This window comes from Lolium perenne, chromosome 1, assembly GCF_019359855.2.
Source record: "Lolium perenne isolate Kyuss_39 chromosome 1, Kyuss_2.0, whole genome shotgun sequence".
Lineage (NCBI taxonomy): Eukaryota > Viridiplantae > Streptophyta > Magnoliopsida > Poales > Poaceae > Lolium > Lolium perenne.
Window position 1 is genome coordinate 121,803,476 of NC_067244.2, and position 17,918 is coordinate 121,821,393.

At 44.1% G+C, this 17,918-nt stretch overlaps 2 protein-coding genes across 2 annotated transcripts; one reads left to right on the top strand and one right to left on the bottom strand.

The window, feature by feature from the left end:
- Positions 1–3,175: 3,175 nt before the first annotated feature.
- LOC127300616 (ABC transporter C family member 10) lies at positions 3,176–9,913 on the bottom strand. Its single transcript, XM_051330755.2, has 12 exons — positions 9,768–9,913; positions 7,526–9,579; positions 6,934–7,254; positions 6,751–6,837; positions 6,057–6,656; positions 5,784–5,948; positions 5,362–5,656; positions 5,039–5,253; positions 4,645–4,950; positions 4,319–4,382; positions 3,763–4,002; positions 3,176–3,462 (listed from the first exon to the last, which is right to left on the bottom strand). The coding sequence occupies exons 1-12, from the start codon at positions 9,781–9,783 to the stop codon at positions 3,353–3,355; spliced, it is 4,473 nt and encodes a 1,490-aa protein (XP_051186715.1). The 5' UTR covers positions 9,784–9,913; the 3' UTR covers positions 3,176–3,352.
- A 5,560-nt stretch (positions 9,914–15,473) lies between these two features.
- On the top strand, positions 15,474–17,004 carry LOC139831043 (uncharacterized). Its single transcript, XM_071820045.1, has 4 exons — positions 15,474–16,064; positions 16,151–16,388; positions 16,486–16,558; positions 16,658–17,004. The coding sequence occupies exons 1-4, from the start codon at positions 15,757–15,759 to the stop codon at positions 16,978–16,980; spliced, it is 942 nt and encodes a 313-aa protein (XP_071676146.1). The 5' UTR covers positions 15,474–15,756; the 3' UTR covers positions 16,981–17,004.
- Positions 17,005–17,918: the final 914 nt, after the last annotated feature.

The window sequence follows — 17,918 nt, forward strand, 5'->3', positions numbered from 1 at the left end:
ATCCAAATCATCAAAATCAAGGTTCATGAAAGCTTCAGTAAAAGAAATATCTTCTTCAAAAGGTGTTGATTTAGAGCTAGTTGCAATATCATTTTCGTTATAAATTTCATCTTCAGCATATTCAGATTCTATATCATCATTGGAAAAAGAATTAGATAAATCAGGTGTCCCCTCTTTATCCTTGCCATCATCCAACAAAACATTCTTAGTACTAATAGACATCCTAGACAATGGTGAACTTGCTAGGACAATAGTTTTATTTTTGGTAGCCGGAGTAGTAGCAATATCAGGTGAAAAGTCTGTCCTAGAAGGCAAATCCGTACCTCTGCTTGTAGTGGAAGGCATAATAACCTTCTTAGCAGAATCCTGATCCTTTCCCATGGTGAGAAACAAATAAATACAATAAATAAATGATAATAAGTGGTCTTACAAATAAATCTAGGTTCCTCGGCAACGACGCCAGAAAATGTCTTGATGCCCACAAGTATAGGGGATCGTTGAAATCTTTGATGGGAAGTATTACCCAAATTTATAGTTCGACTCAAGGAGAGACCGAGATGATGCTCCAGGGCCGAATGGCCCTGGGTGGCGTGCCTAGTTGAGGGGGCACTCCCCCTGTGCTCTTTTGGGCATCGTGGCCCCCTCGTGTGATTCCAAAGCCCAGGCTCCTTGTTTTGGTGAAAAACCTGCATGGTATTTTCCTCGATTTTATTTCCTGCGAAAATAGACAGAAAGAAGACTTATGCTAAAAACAATGTCAGATTCAACAGTTTTATCTAAGTATGGTGAAATTCCGGAGCAAATCATCGAGCAAAGTACATTGAAAATTAGATACATTTGAGATGTATCACTTGCTCTTGTCCGCACCACTGATTACATCAGGAAATACTTGATACATTTTTTCCAAAGACACATGTCCCATCTTACAATGATGGATTATGGCTCTAGTCTCCTTATCCTCAGCGACTGCAGCTAGCATGTGCATCCCTTCTTGATCCTTCATGATGCAGTCCATGTACCACAAGCCCCTACGCCTCACTCCTGTACCAAGAGTCGTACCCATCGATATCTCCTGGATCAAGAACAAAAATGTGTCAACAATGAGTTGGGATTAAATATGATCAACCAAAGCACTCAAGGATAGTAAGTTGATGGGAAAAGATGGCACATGTAACACTGATAATTTAATACTCGGTGTGTAGCTAATTTTCCCCACATCTGTGATGGGATGCGCTGTGCCATCTGCTATGTACATGATTTTCAGATGTAAAGTCATTGAAGTCTCCAACAACATGTTGTGATGATCCACATCAAGCACCCATTCAGATTTTTGTTTATGGACTACTATTGACGTGTGTTCAATGTTACCTTCATTTGGGTTGACAAAGTTCGCATAACTGGTAGCAGGCTCCTCTCCACTTGCAGGTTGCTTCCCCTCAGCTGAGGTAACAACATTTGCCCTCGGAGCATTCCAATAAACACCACGCCCATTTTGATCACCTCTGTTGCTACTGCCACCACTATACCCCGGCCTCTGCCACTTCGGGCTGGTTCAGTACAAAACTGATTGATATGTACTAGGTTACCACAATTATACCAGTTCCTAGAACCACGTTGATCAGCAACTCTGTAAGGAAATCCATTTCCATCTCCTCCTCTAGACTGCAAGAGCACCTCTTCGTGAGATATTGCAGAAATGGCTGCTTGCTCTCCAGGCCTTGATTGAGCCCTTTAAAAACTGCATCACGCGTCTGCGCTCAGCCCAATTCCAGGAAATTTCCATGGACTCAGCATGTGGAAATTCAAGAGGATCACACTGATCCAGGTCTGCCCAAAGGTGTTGCAGCTCATTCACATACACCATCACACTTCTGTCCCTTTATGAACAACATGGATCTTGTCTTCGATTTCTGCCATGAGCATGATGTTTCCCATACCGTAGTAACTCTTGGACATCTGGGTCCACGCATCTGAGGAACACGGAATGCCTCAACAGACGCTGCAATGGCTGGAATCAAAGAGGTCAACAACTTGGTCAATATTAGGGAGTCAGTGAAACTCCCCTTCTTCCATTCGGAGCTCTCCTTATCAGGCGGTTCTGCAATTGTTCCAAGAACATATCTCGTCAGGTCCTTTGTCTTCAAGATCAGCAGGGCCCACCTCGATCAACTCAGGTAACTGCTCACACCATTCAACTTGACCTCATTTGGCTTGAGCTCAAGCTTGAACACTGAATCTGCTTGGGACACACACCAATTCCACCACCTACAAGAGATGATCCCCCTTTTGCAGCCATGAGATCCTCAAGTTTCTCCAGCACAGAAGTAATGTAAGTCCCCATGACAGTCTCCACCTCTTCATCCTCTCTCATTCTCAATCAGCGGCAGCGGAAGCCCTCTCTACAACCAGCAGCCACACAACAGCTGCTACAACAGGCAACAACTTTCTATCCGCCTCCCTTCTTCTTCCCTGCTCAAGCTTCACCAGCTTCTCCTCTCCCTGCCGAGCAGCAAGAACAGCCCAGCCTGAGCTTCTTCTCCTCCTCCTGACGCGCAACTGCCGTCGCCAGCTACACCAGCACCTCCGCCACCACCGCCATAGGACCTAGCTCTGATACCATGTAGAGCAGGGGAGGCAAACCTGCTCTTCTGTGGTCTGGTGGCTACACCAGGGAGCAACTCGTGCTCTCTCTCTCTCTCTCTCTCTCTCTCTCTCTCACACACACACACACACACACTTTAGGTCACACAGACCAACCTTATATACATGGCTTATATGGGCCTGGGCCATATAAGGCTCACATACAACAGGTAGGATGTGTGTACGTGCGTTCATAGAGGTGAGTCTATGCATGTATGTATGAACGTCTACAATTGTACTGTATTTCGCAAAAAAACTTTGAACTAGAAACTCACGATAAGATGATGGGAAAGATCACGATTAGGCACCATGCTCCTGAAATTTATAAAAGAAGAATCATAGTGGGTGATCGTTCATAATTTATAGCACAATTAACATGAGAGAAACAAGTGTCGCTGCCTTATTGGCTTACCGGGCCTTTTCCTGTTGGGGCTTATGCGTCGCCCCCAATTCCCCCGCAAGGAATATGAGCCATGCGTTTCACTTTGACATGATAATAATAATCTGACCGACTGCAACCATACATACATTTAGCACTAGCAGTATGTTACCTTAATACGTCATCATTATTTGGATACTCTGTTTTCTATAAATCCTACATACATGAATACCTACTTATCCATTTCGAAAAAAACATGAATACCTACCAAACTCGTTTGCTTTCTTTATTATTAATTATAACATTACTAGAATCCTGTGAATCAAAGATGGCCTATGTAGTTCCGTTTGATGTGTATGCGCAGTACTCTTCGACCAGCTCGCGGAAGAGAGATCCTTCAGTTTCCATTAGCTTTGTAGGATTGTCATACTCCTCTACTTTCCCTGAAAGAGTATATAGCTCATTAGTAAGGACTATGAACATATATGCTGCGGTCATATCGTAGTTCATAGACAAGTACTTTTGCAAAAGTAAAGCAAAATAATACAAATGTGGGGCTCACTATAGTGAAATTAACATCTACAAATTGGTACCAAAAAAGGCTTGTAGTATAGGGACAAAAGATCGACTGTGCATTTTGTTTTCAAGTATTGTTTCACATTCTGTATTAATTTTGTCCTGTTCAATAGGACTAACGATAAGAGAATCACTATTTCTAATATGTCGGTGATAGCGAAGCATACCATCACTCATTGCAAGTACCATGTCAGAGTCCATAACTGTTGGTATACGGTGCGCTACCGTAATAACAGTGCAATATTTGAATTCTGTCCTGATAGTCTTTTGAAGGACAACATCTGTTCCATTGTCTATAGAGGCCGTGGCTTCATCAAGAACTAAGATACGACACCTTCTCAAAAGTGCGCGTCCCAAACAGAAGAGCTGCCTTTGGCCCATGCTCCAGTTCGACCCGTCGTCCGCAACTGTATGAAATGATCTTGATCAGTAATATTCCAGAAATTGCGCTAGCAAACAGACATATATATATTTAAAAAATAGATGAAATGGCAGTCAGAGCTGCTTTTCATTAATAGTAGAAGAATAGTACATAGTAGTTTTTCCATTTTTCTTGAACAGACATATATGTAATGCGCCTCGGACTACTAATAGGTTGACAAATTGAGTAGCACATGTATCTTCTCCCTCTTTTGAACTTTGAAAGTGACCAAGGCACAATTGTTTTATTTTTTTTAGCTTCTTAATATAACAAAAAAGGGAACTCCAGAAACTATTTGTTACCAAGTGAATCCAAACCATGTTCCTTCTCCTGGACAGCTTGAACAAGTTGACATTTCTTGAGAACCTGCAACAGAACAGAAAATAGGGTAACTATACTATGATAATTCTTTTTAAGATGTCCACATGCCACAAAATAGAAAAACGTAACTTGTCACTTGAGATACCCTTAATTCAATTTATAAATCCTATTTTCATATGAGCTGAAATTTACAAAAATCTTATGTATATTATCTTGGTAACAGAGCTAAATAAACATGCTAACGTTATCTGATAATTATATAAGATTATAAAAACACCACGATAACTGTGTATACTACACATCTTACCTCCCATATTTGGAGATCTGAGAATTGCTCGAGAGGATCTAGATTATATCTTACAGTACCCTGAAAAAGTGTTGGATCTTGTGGAATGATACCCAAACGTGAACGCAGGTCATATAAGCCAATCGTAGTGATGTCCAAAGAGTCAATAATTATCTCCCCTCCTGCTGGTTCGGTAAGGCGAAACAATGCACCAATTAAAGTTGTCTTCCCACTTCCCGTTCGACCAACAATACCAATCTTATCTCCACCTTCAAACTTGCAACTGATTCCATGCAGTACAAGTGGAGCATCTTTTCTGTACCTAATCTGTCGAAAAAAAATCGCACCACAATCTGTTACAACTAATCCTAAAGGTTTTGAACTTTTAAAGCGTACTTATATATTTTTTAATTACCTTCAAATCTATTAGCTCCACACTGCCAACTTGAGGCCAATCCGGTCCCGGTCTGTTTTCTTCAATAAATTCTGGTGCTTCACTTTGTATCTCCATGTACTGGTTCACCCGTTCCACTGATATTATTTGGTTCGCAAAGTTGCACTGCTTTCGAATAGAGGAAACAAAAGACATATTTAGGGAGAGACCATACGACAATGCCATTCCTACAAAACCTGCACGTGTCCATAGGAACAAGAGTAGTTAGTTTCCCTGATTGTAATCTTGTCCTGAATAAAGAGTAAGAAATGCTTTCATGCTTGTCCTTAGTATAATCTAATTACCAGGGCTAAAAGTTCCTGGAGGAAGAAGAACCATGAGAAAGGCTGAAACAGAAAGAACCGCAGCACTCATTATTTCAAGGCGTTGAATCAGCCATTCAGTTGCTGCAAAATTATAGAAGTATGGGATAGCATTCTTGTCAACAAGATCAGAATTTTTATCAAAGAAACGATCTTCTTCCTCGAATGCCCTTATGGTTATAGCTCCCGAAATTGATTCACCCAAGTGATTTGCTAGAGCAGATTTCGTAGTGCCATTGATCCGCATCAATTCCTTAGCCGAGGCTAAGTAATACCTCTGCATGACAGAAAGCATTACAGATCACGAGGAATCGTATAAATAATTCAATGGCAACATCTTGGGTATACAAAATGATTAACCCAATAAATAGGGTATAGCCAATTAGCCATAAAGAAACCAATACCTGTAACCTAATTGCCAGAACTATCATTGGCACAGATACAAACAGAACTTGCCATGTAACAACAGCCAATACCCCCAGATTGCTGTAGCCATTTAAGCTCGCACTAAGGCTAAACATGAATGCGAACGGAACATCAAGGTCAACAGTACTCAAATCTGAAGAGACCTGCATTGCAAGGAGCAAAAAAATAGTTGATTCATCATTAAAAATATCTGAATACGAAAGAAAAATCCAAGATTTTATTATATTTGCATTTTGTTAAAAAAATCTTACCCGGCTAAGGACCCTTCCTAGAGGCGTAGAATCATAAAAGGACATCGGTGCACGGAACAATGAATCAAGTAACTGGGAGAATAAGGATCTTGATGTCTGGACCCCGAGAACAACAACCGATAAGCATCTCGATAGCAAAAAGAACATTGTGCAAACTCCGATAACAATGTACACAGTAATTAACTTCAGTGTACCGGTACGAGGATTTTCGACATTCGCCGCCATCCATGAATTCTGTGCTATTTGCCCAGCTATGAAGATCATGTGAGAAATAACACAAAGAGAAGCATACATGAAGCCTTTGTTCTGGCACAAGTAAAGCATATAAGGCTTAACACCTGTATCTCCTGTTTCTCTTTCCTCTTTCTTGATCAGTTGATGTGCTGGTGATGGCTTCCCAGACTTTGTGTATCCACTTCCATAATTATGGTCTTTCACCTTTGTTGATATTTCATTTGCTCTATGAGGAGAAATACTGCTGCTAAGATCTGGAAGACCGATGGTATCTTTATGGGCATTTACAAGGTCTTTAAATTCTTGACAATCTGCGAATAGTTCTTGATAAGGTGCAGATCGAATAACCTCCCCATCTGACATTAACTGTCAAAAATTATCATTAGTTTTATAACCTAAACAAAACTACAGACATGAGAGAGAGAGAGAGAGAGAGAGAGAGAGAGAGAGAGAGAGAGACCAGAATGGTGTCGAATACAGGTAGAAAATCTACTTGGTGAGTCACCAAAATGACTGTCTTGTCTGACAGAGCACCCATGACATATTCCTGCATGTCACACAAAGAAATAGCTTAATATATAGAGCAGTTTCCTGTTAAAATCTTTAAGCACTCTACATAACTGCTGATATAGGTGATTCTTACATCGAAGAGACTTGTTGCTGTGTGGGCATCTACAGAACTGAAAGGGTCATCAAGGAGATAGATGTCTGAGTTTTGGTACAGTGCACGAGCAAGCTGAAGGCGCTGCTTCTGACCACCACTAAGGTTCACTCCTCTCTCCCCAATTTGAGTATTGTCTCCATATGGTAACATCTCGAGGTCCTTGACCAACGAGCACCTCGAGAGTGTTTCTTCATATCTTGGGCTGTCCATACAAGAACCAAAGAGAATATTTTCCTGCACCGTTCCTGTTTGAATCCATGCATTCTGAGGCACATATGCTATTTTCCCGCTGACTTGAATCTGAGGACATTTACGCATGATTCAAATTTAATGCATGAGAAAACCGCAAAAAAGATAGAAAATCATAGCATAACCTCATAGACAGACAGATGTTTAATTTTCCATTCAATAAACAGACTAGGGTCCTCAATAGCAGGACATAGCAGTGCTGTTTTGCTTAGCTACTAGGCTATCAATTCTGAATATGGCATATATACTTGCAGTCGAAAGGTCAAGTTTGTTTGGTTTTGAATTTCATAGAAAATGAAGATAATGTTATTGAAAAGCATACCGTGCCTTCAGTTTTGGGAACCTCTCCAAGCATCGCAGCCAAAAGAGTCGACTTTCCTGATCCTACCTCTCCACAAATTGCAACCTTCTCCCCAGTTTTAACTACCAAATTTATGTTCTTCAAGGTAGGTTTTAATGGATCTTCATACCATGAGAACCTGCATGAGTTCATTGCTACCGGGTAACTGGTACCCATGTGGTATTTCCTCTTAACTTGTCCATTCAGCTCAGATGCACCTAGGAACTTTTCTATCCGAGTGAAAGCAACCTTTGCTTGTACCACAACTCCGAGAACTTCCGGTATCGACCTAATGGGGTCTTGCACTAGACGTAGAGTTGCGATGAATGTGAATACGTTGCTAGCATCAAGAGGGATTTCCAGCAGATAGCACGTTAAAAATGTTGCTGCCGATACCCAGACAGGTGATGACCAGAACAGGACACTATTGTAAGCCCTGCTAAGCTGGAACGCTGACAACCACTTGTACTCAACCTCCCTTAGCTTCTCAATGGCTTTCTTAAAGTGAGCTTCCCATGCATAAAGTTTCAGGATCTTCATGTGAACTAGCGACTCCGCCATGGCCTTCAATCTCACGTCTTGTGCTTCCATAAGCTTGGTTTGAAACTTGTGTTGCAGTTTGGCTAACGGAGCATTGCAAAGTACAGTGATGATGACGACGACCAAGGATGAAACCATCGCAGTACCAACTGCATTATAAAGAATCACCAGAGCGATGCAAAGCTGAACAATGGTTGTCCATGTTTGATGGAACCAGTATGGGAATTCTCCAACTCGGTATGCATCGACGGTCACATAGTTCATGATTTGTCCAGAGGAGTGCTTCATCTTTGCTGAGCTTGACAACTTCTGTTGCTTCTTATAGATAGCTGCAGAGAGGAGAGACCTCACCTGGAGTCCTAACCTCCGTGTGCGGAAATACCACTGTCTCTGCGACAAAGACTCACAACATTTGCAGATGAACATTATGGCAGCCAGCATAGAGCCTTCATGTTTATAGGTTCCTTTCCCAGTCGATACGTTGATGAATGCCCTGAGAAGCAACGGGCCTGTAGATAAGGTGAGAACCTTGAGCAAGGCGAACATACCTGAGACCATGATCCCACGCTTGTGATGAGAAACGATAGTCCACAAGATTGATGGTGTGCCATCAAATGACTGCAAAGGCGAATGCTTCTTGTTGCTATTCAGCTTCTCCAAGAACATTAAGTACTGGTTTTGTGCTCGGTCGGTGGCGCCTAATAGTGGCATGTCTTTCTCCTCGAGGGGCTTCTCATAACCCATCTTCATGAAAGGGTTCAGCCACCAGAATGACATCTCGCTCAAGATACCGGCTTTAGCAAAGGCGGTTACCTCTGAAGAGTCGGCTACCTCACTGTCTGGATCGGTCTTCAGTGGCTTGTATAAACCTTTCCCGTTTTCTTCATGCCCCTCCTCATCATGGGTGCTCGGAATGGTGTAAACAAGAAAGATAACTGCTCCTGGCAGGGACAGAAAATCCAAACAAGCCTTAATGGTGACCACATTTGCCCCAACAGTGCTGACAACCGAGGAACAACAGATGAATGCGGTATAGATGGTCAGCGAGAACGACCATAACCGAGTGAACGTGAATCCGAGAAACCCACGCGGGCCACGCCTGATGGCACAAGCGAAGGCGGTGACGAGCAAACTGAAACCTTGAGACAGTGTTGCAAGCCACAAGTGTGGCGGGCAAACAGAAGCATCCTGGTTACTACCCAGCATCCACACTCCTCGGACAAGATGGACCGAACCCAAGCAGGCATTGAACACCACGGCAGCCAGCTGCAGCGATGAAGTGAGCGTGAAGAGCTGGCGTGCAGATGCTACACTCTTCCGAAGTTCGATGAGCAAGCGGAGCATGAGCACGAGGGTGAGCGGCGTGGCAATGGCTATCGCCACCAGATGATTCATGCAAGTGGAGGAGTCGAATATTTCCTTGAATGTACATGAGACTAGGACATGGTGGCTGGAGCAAACTGCCCTCCCGCACAAGTTCGTCATCTTCCAAAAACCTGAAATATATATACATGACAAAGCATTCAAGTGGCATTCGAAGCCTGCAGTAGTGGTAGCGATAATGATGTAGTAGCTATGTAAGCGATAATGATGTAGTAGCTATGTAACATCAGACATGCGAGAAGAAAAACTTCTTAATTTAAGGCATGGCTACGGCCTAATCTCTAAAAGAAGAGAAACTTACTTGTGAGGAAATTCATCTGTGCTGTGCAGTCATGAACAGGTGGATGAAGCACCCCTGCCTGAAGCAACCACGAACAGTGTAATATTTTCCTGAACCAAGCACAACTCGATCCCTAGATTCAATTCTTCGTTTTTGTATGTTTTATCTCTGAGAAATTCTGGCAGCATTGAGTTTGTAGCGGCCACCCCTGCTCATGTTCGTCCGGAGCTTTGGCAGTGTACACACAAAGGAATAATAGCCAGCTGTTGGTAGTGTGGCAAGCATATTTTTTTTGTGGGAGGAGTGGGAAGGAGCACATGCGCTGCAAATCACACACAACAAAAAACAAAATCGTGTGCGCACGCCCCTCCATCAGTCAGAATATGGAAAGAGGTAGAAGGCGTATGGCCTCCTATGCACTTCGCTGTCTGCCGACGCTTGAATCTCTCCTACGATAAACCGATCTTCTTAGGGGCATACTGTAAAGCTGTCAACATCTAAATGCATGTTCTTGAGTTCTGTCATAAATCTGGTTGTAATAGGAATATAGGATAGCTCCTATTCTGTTATACACCCATTCAGACAGCGCATGAACCTACCTCTGTGAACTAGTGATTTCGTTATTAATGGAACATATTTCTTAAAATAAAAAACTTACTCCCTCCAGCCCCATTTACTTGCCGCAGCCATGAGCAGATCTATGCCTGCTTGCTTGTGCATCCACGACAAGTAATTCTGGCCGGAGGTTGTACTAGTGGTGAGAGCTGAGTAGTTGGTTCAATGACACAGGCATGAGTGCATAACCAAACAAATGCTGCAAAAATCGGAACCGCACAAAGGGAAATTCAAAATTGCAACATAAAAGAGTAAGAGCTGATAGAGGAACCGAAAGAAGATTGTAATAATAGATGTCTTGGCATAATACTACAGGAATGGGAGGCTACCCCCGAGGGCCAGGCTATACGCCGACGGCCAAATGTCGGGGCCGCCGGCGTACGGCCTCGCCGGAGCAGCTCCCAACCACGACCGTCGGCGGCAGGTCGTCGGCGTAGAGACGGTTACGCCGAGGGCAGCCCTCGGCGTCCACCTGGCCCTCGGCGTAGCACCAGGCTCGCCTCCCCTCTCATCCGTGCCGTAACGGAGGCGTCAGCCTAGACGCCGAGGGCCACCCACGGCATAGATCATTCGCCTCCTATGCCGACGGCCACCCTCGGCATATAAAAAAAATTTATTCTTTTTTTCCTTTTTTCTCTCAAATATTATTTTATATTATGTTTGTATTATTTATTTATTAGTCTGAATTATGTAAAAATGGTTCTATTTTTTAAGAATTGGTAGATGGCATATGTAGGTCCCACAGCGTGACGCTCTTCGCAGACGGGTCAACTGGAGCTAGTAGGCCCAACATCTGCTATCGATGTACATATGTCCTAAAACAGAGGAAAAAAGTCCATTGGTAACCCTAACTCTAACCCTAACCCTAACCCTAGGGGTAGATCTGGGAGGTCCCTGCCCTAGGGTTTCCCAACATACAGATCACCGGAGCGTCGGAATCGCTGGAAAACTCGCATAGGTCCCTAACATATGTGTACAAGTGTGATGTAAGGTTTGGATAACCTTGCATGTACCTGGCGTTGACGATTTTCGTATACATGGGCTAGCACTTGGTAAAATCCAGGATCTGTATGTGGAAACTCCTGCTACGGCTCAAACATAGCTTATTTTATGGTAAAGTATGTCCAACCTATGGTTTCCATGTGCATATGTCCTAAACAAACTAAAGCAAATAAAAAAGACCATTGGTAAACCATCGCACGGAAGAAAGCTATAAGGGTAGATCCGCGGGGTCCCCGCCCTAGGGTTTCCCAAGATACATATCACCGGAGCGTCGGAATCGCTGGAAAACTTGCATTTGTCCCTAACATATGTGTACAAGTGTGATGTAAGTTTTGGCTAACTTTGCATGTCGGCGCTGACGATTTTCGCATACATGGGCTAGCACTTGGTAAAATCCAGGATATGTATGTGGAAACTCCTGTTATAGCTTAAACGGAGCCTATTTTATGGTAAGTATGTCCAACCTATGGTTTTTCATGTACATATGTCCTAAAAAATCAAAGCAAATAAAAAAAAGTTCATTGGTAAACCCTCGCACGGAAAAAGCTATAGGGGTAGATCTGCAGGGTCCCCGCCCTAGGGTTTCCCAAGATACAGATCACCGGAGTGTCGGAATCGCTGGAAAACTTGCATTTGTCCCTAAAATATGTGTACAAGGGTGATGTAAGGTTTGGATAACCTTACATGTACCCGGTGTTGACGATTTTCGCATACATGGGCTAGCACTTGGTAAAATCCAGGATCTGTATGTGGAAACTGCTGCTACGGCTCAAACGAGGGCTATTTTATGGTAAAGTATGCCCAACCTATGGTGTCCATGTGCATATGTCCTAATAAACCAACACAAATAAAAAAGACCATTGGTAAACCCTCGGACGGAGAAAGCTATAGAGGTAGATCTGCGGGGTCCCCGCCCTAGGGTTTCCCAAGATACAGATCACCGGCACGTCGGAATCGCCTGTCCCTAACATATATGTACAAGTGTGATCTAAGGTTTGGATAACCTTGCATGTACCTGGCGTTGGCGATTTTCGCATACATGGGGTAGCACTTGGTAAAATCCACGATCTGTATGTGGAAACTCCTGCTACGGCTCAAACGGAGCCTATTTTATGGTAAAGTATGCCCAACCTATGATTTCCATGTACATATGTCCTAAACAAACCAAAGCAAATAAAAAAAATCCATTGGTAAACCCTCGCACGAAGAAAGCTATAGGGGTAGATCTGCAGGGTCCCCGCCCTAGGGTTTCCCAAGATACAGATCACCGAAGCGTCGGAATCGCTGGAAAACTTGCATCTGTCCCCAACATATGTGTACAAATGTGATGTAAGGTTTGGATAACCTTGCATGTACCCGGCATTAACGATTTTCACATACATGGACTAGCTAGCACTTGGTAAAATCCAGGATATGTATGTGGAAACTCCTGCTACGGCTCAAACAGAGCCTATTTTATGATAAAGTATGCCCAACCTATGATTTCCATGTACATATGTCCTAAACAAACCAAAGAAAATAAAAAAGTCCGTTGGTAAACCCTAGCACGGAGAAAACTATAGGGATAGATCTACAGGTTCCCCGCTGACAAGGTATCAACTTGTCAATGCCTATGGATTGTAGGCTAGGGTTTAGTTGGAAGTAGAGGGTAAGTAGATCTCGAAGGTTTCAGCCGAAAAGTACTCGACGATTATGAAAACTAGGGTTTGCAGATAATGATTCGATTGATTCTTCGTCCCTCGACTCCCCCTTTATATAGGAGGTGGAGCCGAGGGATTCGTGCTATACAAGTTTACAGAGTCTGGGACGGTTTCTAACTCATCCCGCCAGATTACAAATAACACTTCCTATTACAACTCTATCTTTCCCTTAAATACATCTTGGGCTCTCGAGTCTTCTTATTCTTCGGGTAGTGGGCCTTCAGTAAACCCCGGGTACTATATTCGGCAGGCCCATTTGGGATGCCTATGTCAGTAGCCCCCGAGATTTTGCTTGAATCGTAGAGTCAGGGAAAATCTCCACTGTTTATTTTTATTCGAAAGCTTTAACTTTTTATATTTCTTCACATAAAATTCTATATTGTACAGGGATACTGGTAGTTGGGGCTAGTTCATCTGACGGATCAGGTACTAGTTAACTGCTCTAGTGGCAATCCGCAAAAACCTACTTCAAAATCACGTCCCCGGACATGATCTCGGGATACTGGTGTAAACGTCGACAGGTGCCGCTTAAGGTCTTACCATTACGTCGAGTCCCGATCAAATTTATCGGGTACCTAACGCGTCCGTTAGGATTTTTCTTCGTATCTGTTGATACGGATAAAAATGTGAGCGCAGTCTTTGGCGATGCCACGCCCAGCAGAACGGATCTGGGGTCTTACCTTCGCAAATTTGCGGCATTCAGAAATTGATCGCAACTTCGGCGTTCTGAGAATATATTGTCGAGTGCTTTTCCGGCTGTTGGAATGGCACATTTTATCGAGTCAAATATGACTTATATTGTTCTCCCGATGGGAGTATATGTAGAGTTAATTATAACTCGAAATATACTCTCTTTGCTTTTCTATTTTTCCTTTGTTAATTTCATCGGGCACGCGAACAGCGTTCCCGATGGGAGTAGCCCCCGAGGCTACAACCAAGAACTTGTGCTTGGTTGTAGGCTCAACATTTTAGTCCACCTTGTCGCTGTATTGTCATTATTTCCCAATATGATCTCTTTCTTCTTCTTCTTCTTCTTCTTTTTTTTATCTCTCGGGTGCGCGAACAGCGCTCCCGATGGGAGTAGCCCCCGAGGCTACAGCCAAGGACTTGTGCTTGGTTGTAGGCTCCATAATTTCTATATTGCCATACTCGAAATTTTACTTTCTGTCGAAGTAGCCCCCGAGCATTTGGGCAAAAACTTGTTTTTGATCAAAGGCTCCCGAAGTATTGAATAATTCTTCCTGTCGCCAATCTTCTTTTATTTTTCTTGTCGACATGCTTCCCTTAATCAAATTTACTTCATCCTTCTCGAATAGTCGTGATTTTCCTGCCCTGTGGGTCCATTGCTTCCACCTCGTTGACACGTCGTGCAAGTGGGGGACACACGTCCTCCGCTTTTTCTGGCGCACGTACGGTAACGCCTATCTCAGTAAAAATACTTTTTTGCCCTTGTATCTAGAAGATCTATTCTCACCACACGATTTCTTCATCCAACGGCACACTACTTCACCCAATTCTTATATAAACCTTTCTTCAACCTCCGTTCATCCCCTCGCTTGCGCCGCTCATCTGTTCCTCTTCGCAAAACTTCCCCTGCGCCCAACTCTCTCTGATCTTCCGCACGCTCATACATTGCTTTGCCCATTGCCGTTGATGCCACCGCGCGCGCGTCTGACTCGCCACAGCACTCCGGAATCCAAGATGGCCGCCGAGGATCTTGAGTGGGAGAGATCCAAAATCTCCAACCAAGACACCAACATGCTGAAGAGGCTCGGCCTCATGAAGAAGGAGGACGCCATCCGCTTTCCCAGCGAAGAAAGCTACCCCAAGCCTCCAATGGAGTATCGGGTTAGTTTTGTTGATCACCTGATCCGCGGCCTTTCGACCCCCATCCATGATTTCCTCCGCGGCCTTCTTTTCGTTTACGGGATTCAACTGCACCAGTTGACCCCTAATTCCATCCTTCACATTTCTATTTTCATCACGCTCTGCGAATGCTTCCTCGGAATCCCTCCCAATTGGGCTCTGTGGAAACGCATTTTCTGCCTCCGCCGCAATGGCTCCCACAACGTCACTTATAACATAGGTGGCGTTGTTATCTGTGTTCGTACTGATGTCGACTATTTCGACGTCAAGTTTCCTGATTCTGTCCAAGGATGGCGCAAAAAGTGGCTCTACATTCACGAAGAAAGCGCCAACTCCGTTGAGCACAACATAATCCCTTTCGACGGAAGTGCCAGAATTCAGCGCCGCCGTTCCTGGGATGCCGAAGCTTCCGAGGATGAGAAAAAGGCGACAGAGGCACTCATGTCTCGTATCCATCAGCTTCAAAACACTCGAGGCAAAGAACTCTCTGGCATTCAAATTACTGCCTACTTCCTTAGGATTAGAGTGCAGCCTCTTCAGGCTCGCAAAAATCCCCTTTGGACGTATTCTGGTAAAAATGACGCCAACAGAATCTCCGGTGATCTTTCCACCAAGGACTTGGAGAAGTTGGTTCGAAGACTTTCTCGCCTAGGCAAGGACCCAATTCCTTCCTCTTGTCGCGTGGAACCGTACAGCTCCACCAATCCACTCCCCGAGGTATTTTGTCTTCCCGAGTTTTTATCCTGTTTCGCACTTTCTCTGCCTCTCATTGTATTGTCATCTCTTTAATTTTCCTTTTGTCGCTATTTTTACAGAACCATCCTACTATGACTTCCCTTCCTCCTCTTCCTGAGGGTGGAGAAGTCGAAGAACAGGCCATCGTTGCCGAAGATACTCAAGGTTCTTCTGTTCCTGAAAGTGAAGTCGCGGGTTCTCACAAATCTGCGGCTTCTCGTGACAAAGAAATTGAGTCTGAAGCCAGTGAATCGACGCAATCCCTTCCTCCTGCTGTTTCTCCAAGGAATAAAAGGAAAAGGAATGATGCCGAGGATTCTGGCACCTCTAAGGCTGAAGAAGTTGTTCCTTCTCATCCGAAGGCAGCTTATGATCCTTATGTTGAATCCCTCGTCAGCTCGTAAGTCGTCTTTATTTCTCCCTATTTTTGTACTCGAAATATTTATCTTGTCTTGCTTTTTATGCTGCCGATTTTTTGGTCAACAGTGATGAGGAAGAAGAAGTACCAACTACTGACGTGGCTCCTCGGACAAGCACGTCGCGTACTGTACTTGCCTCAGACACGCTAGTTGAAGGGGAAGAAACGTCGCCTCCTCAACAAAACGTCGTCACCACTACTCCACCGTCAAGCCCCCTTGCTCCTTCACCAAAAAGGACAAGGGTGGAAAAGATTGTTGAACCTGCCCCTCAGTTGGGCAGTTCGTCGACTCTGCTCCTAGATGATGTAAGCTTGTCGACATCTATATTTTCCTTATTTTGTTTTTTCACACCTTTTCTCTTTTTCATGCCGATGTTTCTCTTGCTGTGTTCACGTTGAACAGCCTATGATCAAGGATCTTCTCCGCATCGGTTCCCAATTTATTGGGTACCGTGAATATGCTAATAGAGCCGAAGGTAACGACTTTGATACCTGCTGTTTTTCCTTGATTTTTTACTCCTGTTGCTTGTCGCGATTTTTGATCTTTCTTCTCTCTCTTTTCCGTATCTCGACAGAGAAACTTGCAGAGGCCAACGAACGCGCCGACGCACTTGCTCGAAAACTTGAGCAAAGTGAGGCGGCCCGCAAGAAAGCCGACCTCGCTGCTAGCAAAGCCAAGACCGAAGCTGATGAAGCCAAGGCGAAAGCTGCTGGTGTCGAGGAATTGCAGAAAAAACTTGAGGATGCTACAGCTGCCTTAGATGAGCACAAAGCTGCGCAAGCTTCTCGTGAAGAAGGAATCCTCAAGCGCCTGAAAACTCAGAGTCGCCGCACTTTCAGTAAGTTTGCTGATCCCTTCTATTTTTATGAGAATCGTTGTTTCTTGTCTTTTCACTAATGCTTTGTTTCCTTGACAGCCCAAACAAACCAGGATTTTGATCTGACGAATCCTGTCAATGACCCTGTCCTTGACGCACTTTCCTATCTGGAGCTTCATGGGTCCGAGATTCGTGAAGGTGTGTCGAATGCTAGAGCCGTGTTGTCGGCATTGTTCCCCTACTTCTTCCCGAAGAAAGAGGAGCCTGCGACTTTCCTCAACCTTACCAAGATGTTCAATACACCGGAAGACCTTGGACTGAAGATGCGCCAAGAAAATATGAAGGTTGCCGTTGAGAACACTGTCGCGTTGGTTGCTGACAGTCGACAGACTATTGACTGGATGAAAGTTGGCGACACCGAGCAAATAGAGCAGTCAAGGTGGAAGTCGCTGATTAAGGCGGCCAAGCCCAACACAAAGAAGATCTTGGCCTATCTCGGGATTAAGCCATCGTCGACTCCTAGCTCGTCAAGGCCGGAGGTCTAGTTGCATGCCTCTGTTTTTCTTTGTTTCTTTTGCTCTTGTCGCCAAAGTAGTCATTTGGCGACACGTATTTCCTTAGCTCCACTGTAATGCCCTTGTAATTATTCCAAGAAATTAATGAAAAACTCTATCTTTGCTTGTTGTTTGATGTTGTCTTGTTTAAATTTCAGTTGATATTTGATAACTATACTCCATCTTCCGCTCCTTCCAATGTTTCGCCTTCTTCTTCTCGCGCGAAGGGAGCTTTTGCTGATACTGCTCCTGTCGACGATACCTTGTCGCAAGAACTGGATGAACTTCGGCAGCAACTTCAGTATGCGAAGAAGCAAACACTTGTAATGATGGAGCAATCTCGTAAGTCATCTGAAGCCGAAAAAGTTGCTCTTCAGCAAGCTCGCGAGGCCGTGGCTGCTAAGGAAATTGCTGCTTCCGAGGCTGAAAAGGCGACTACTCGAGAAAATTTCATGCTCGAATTA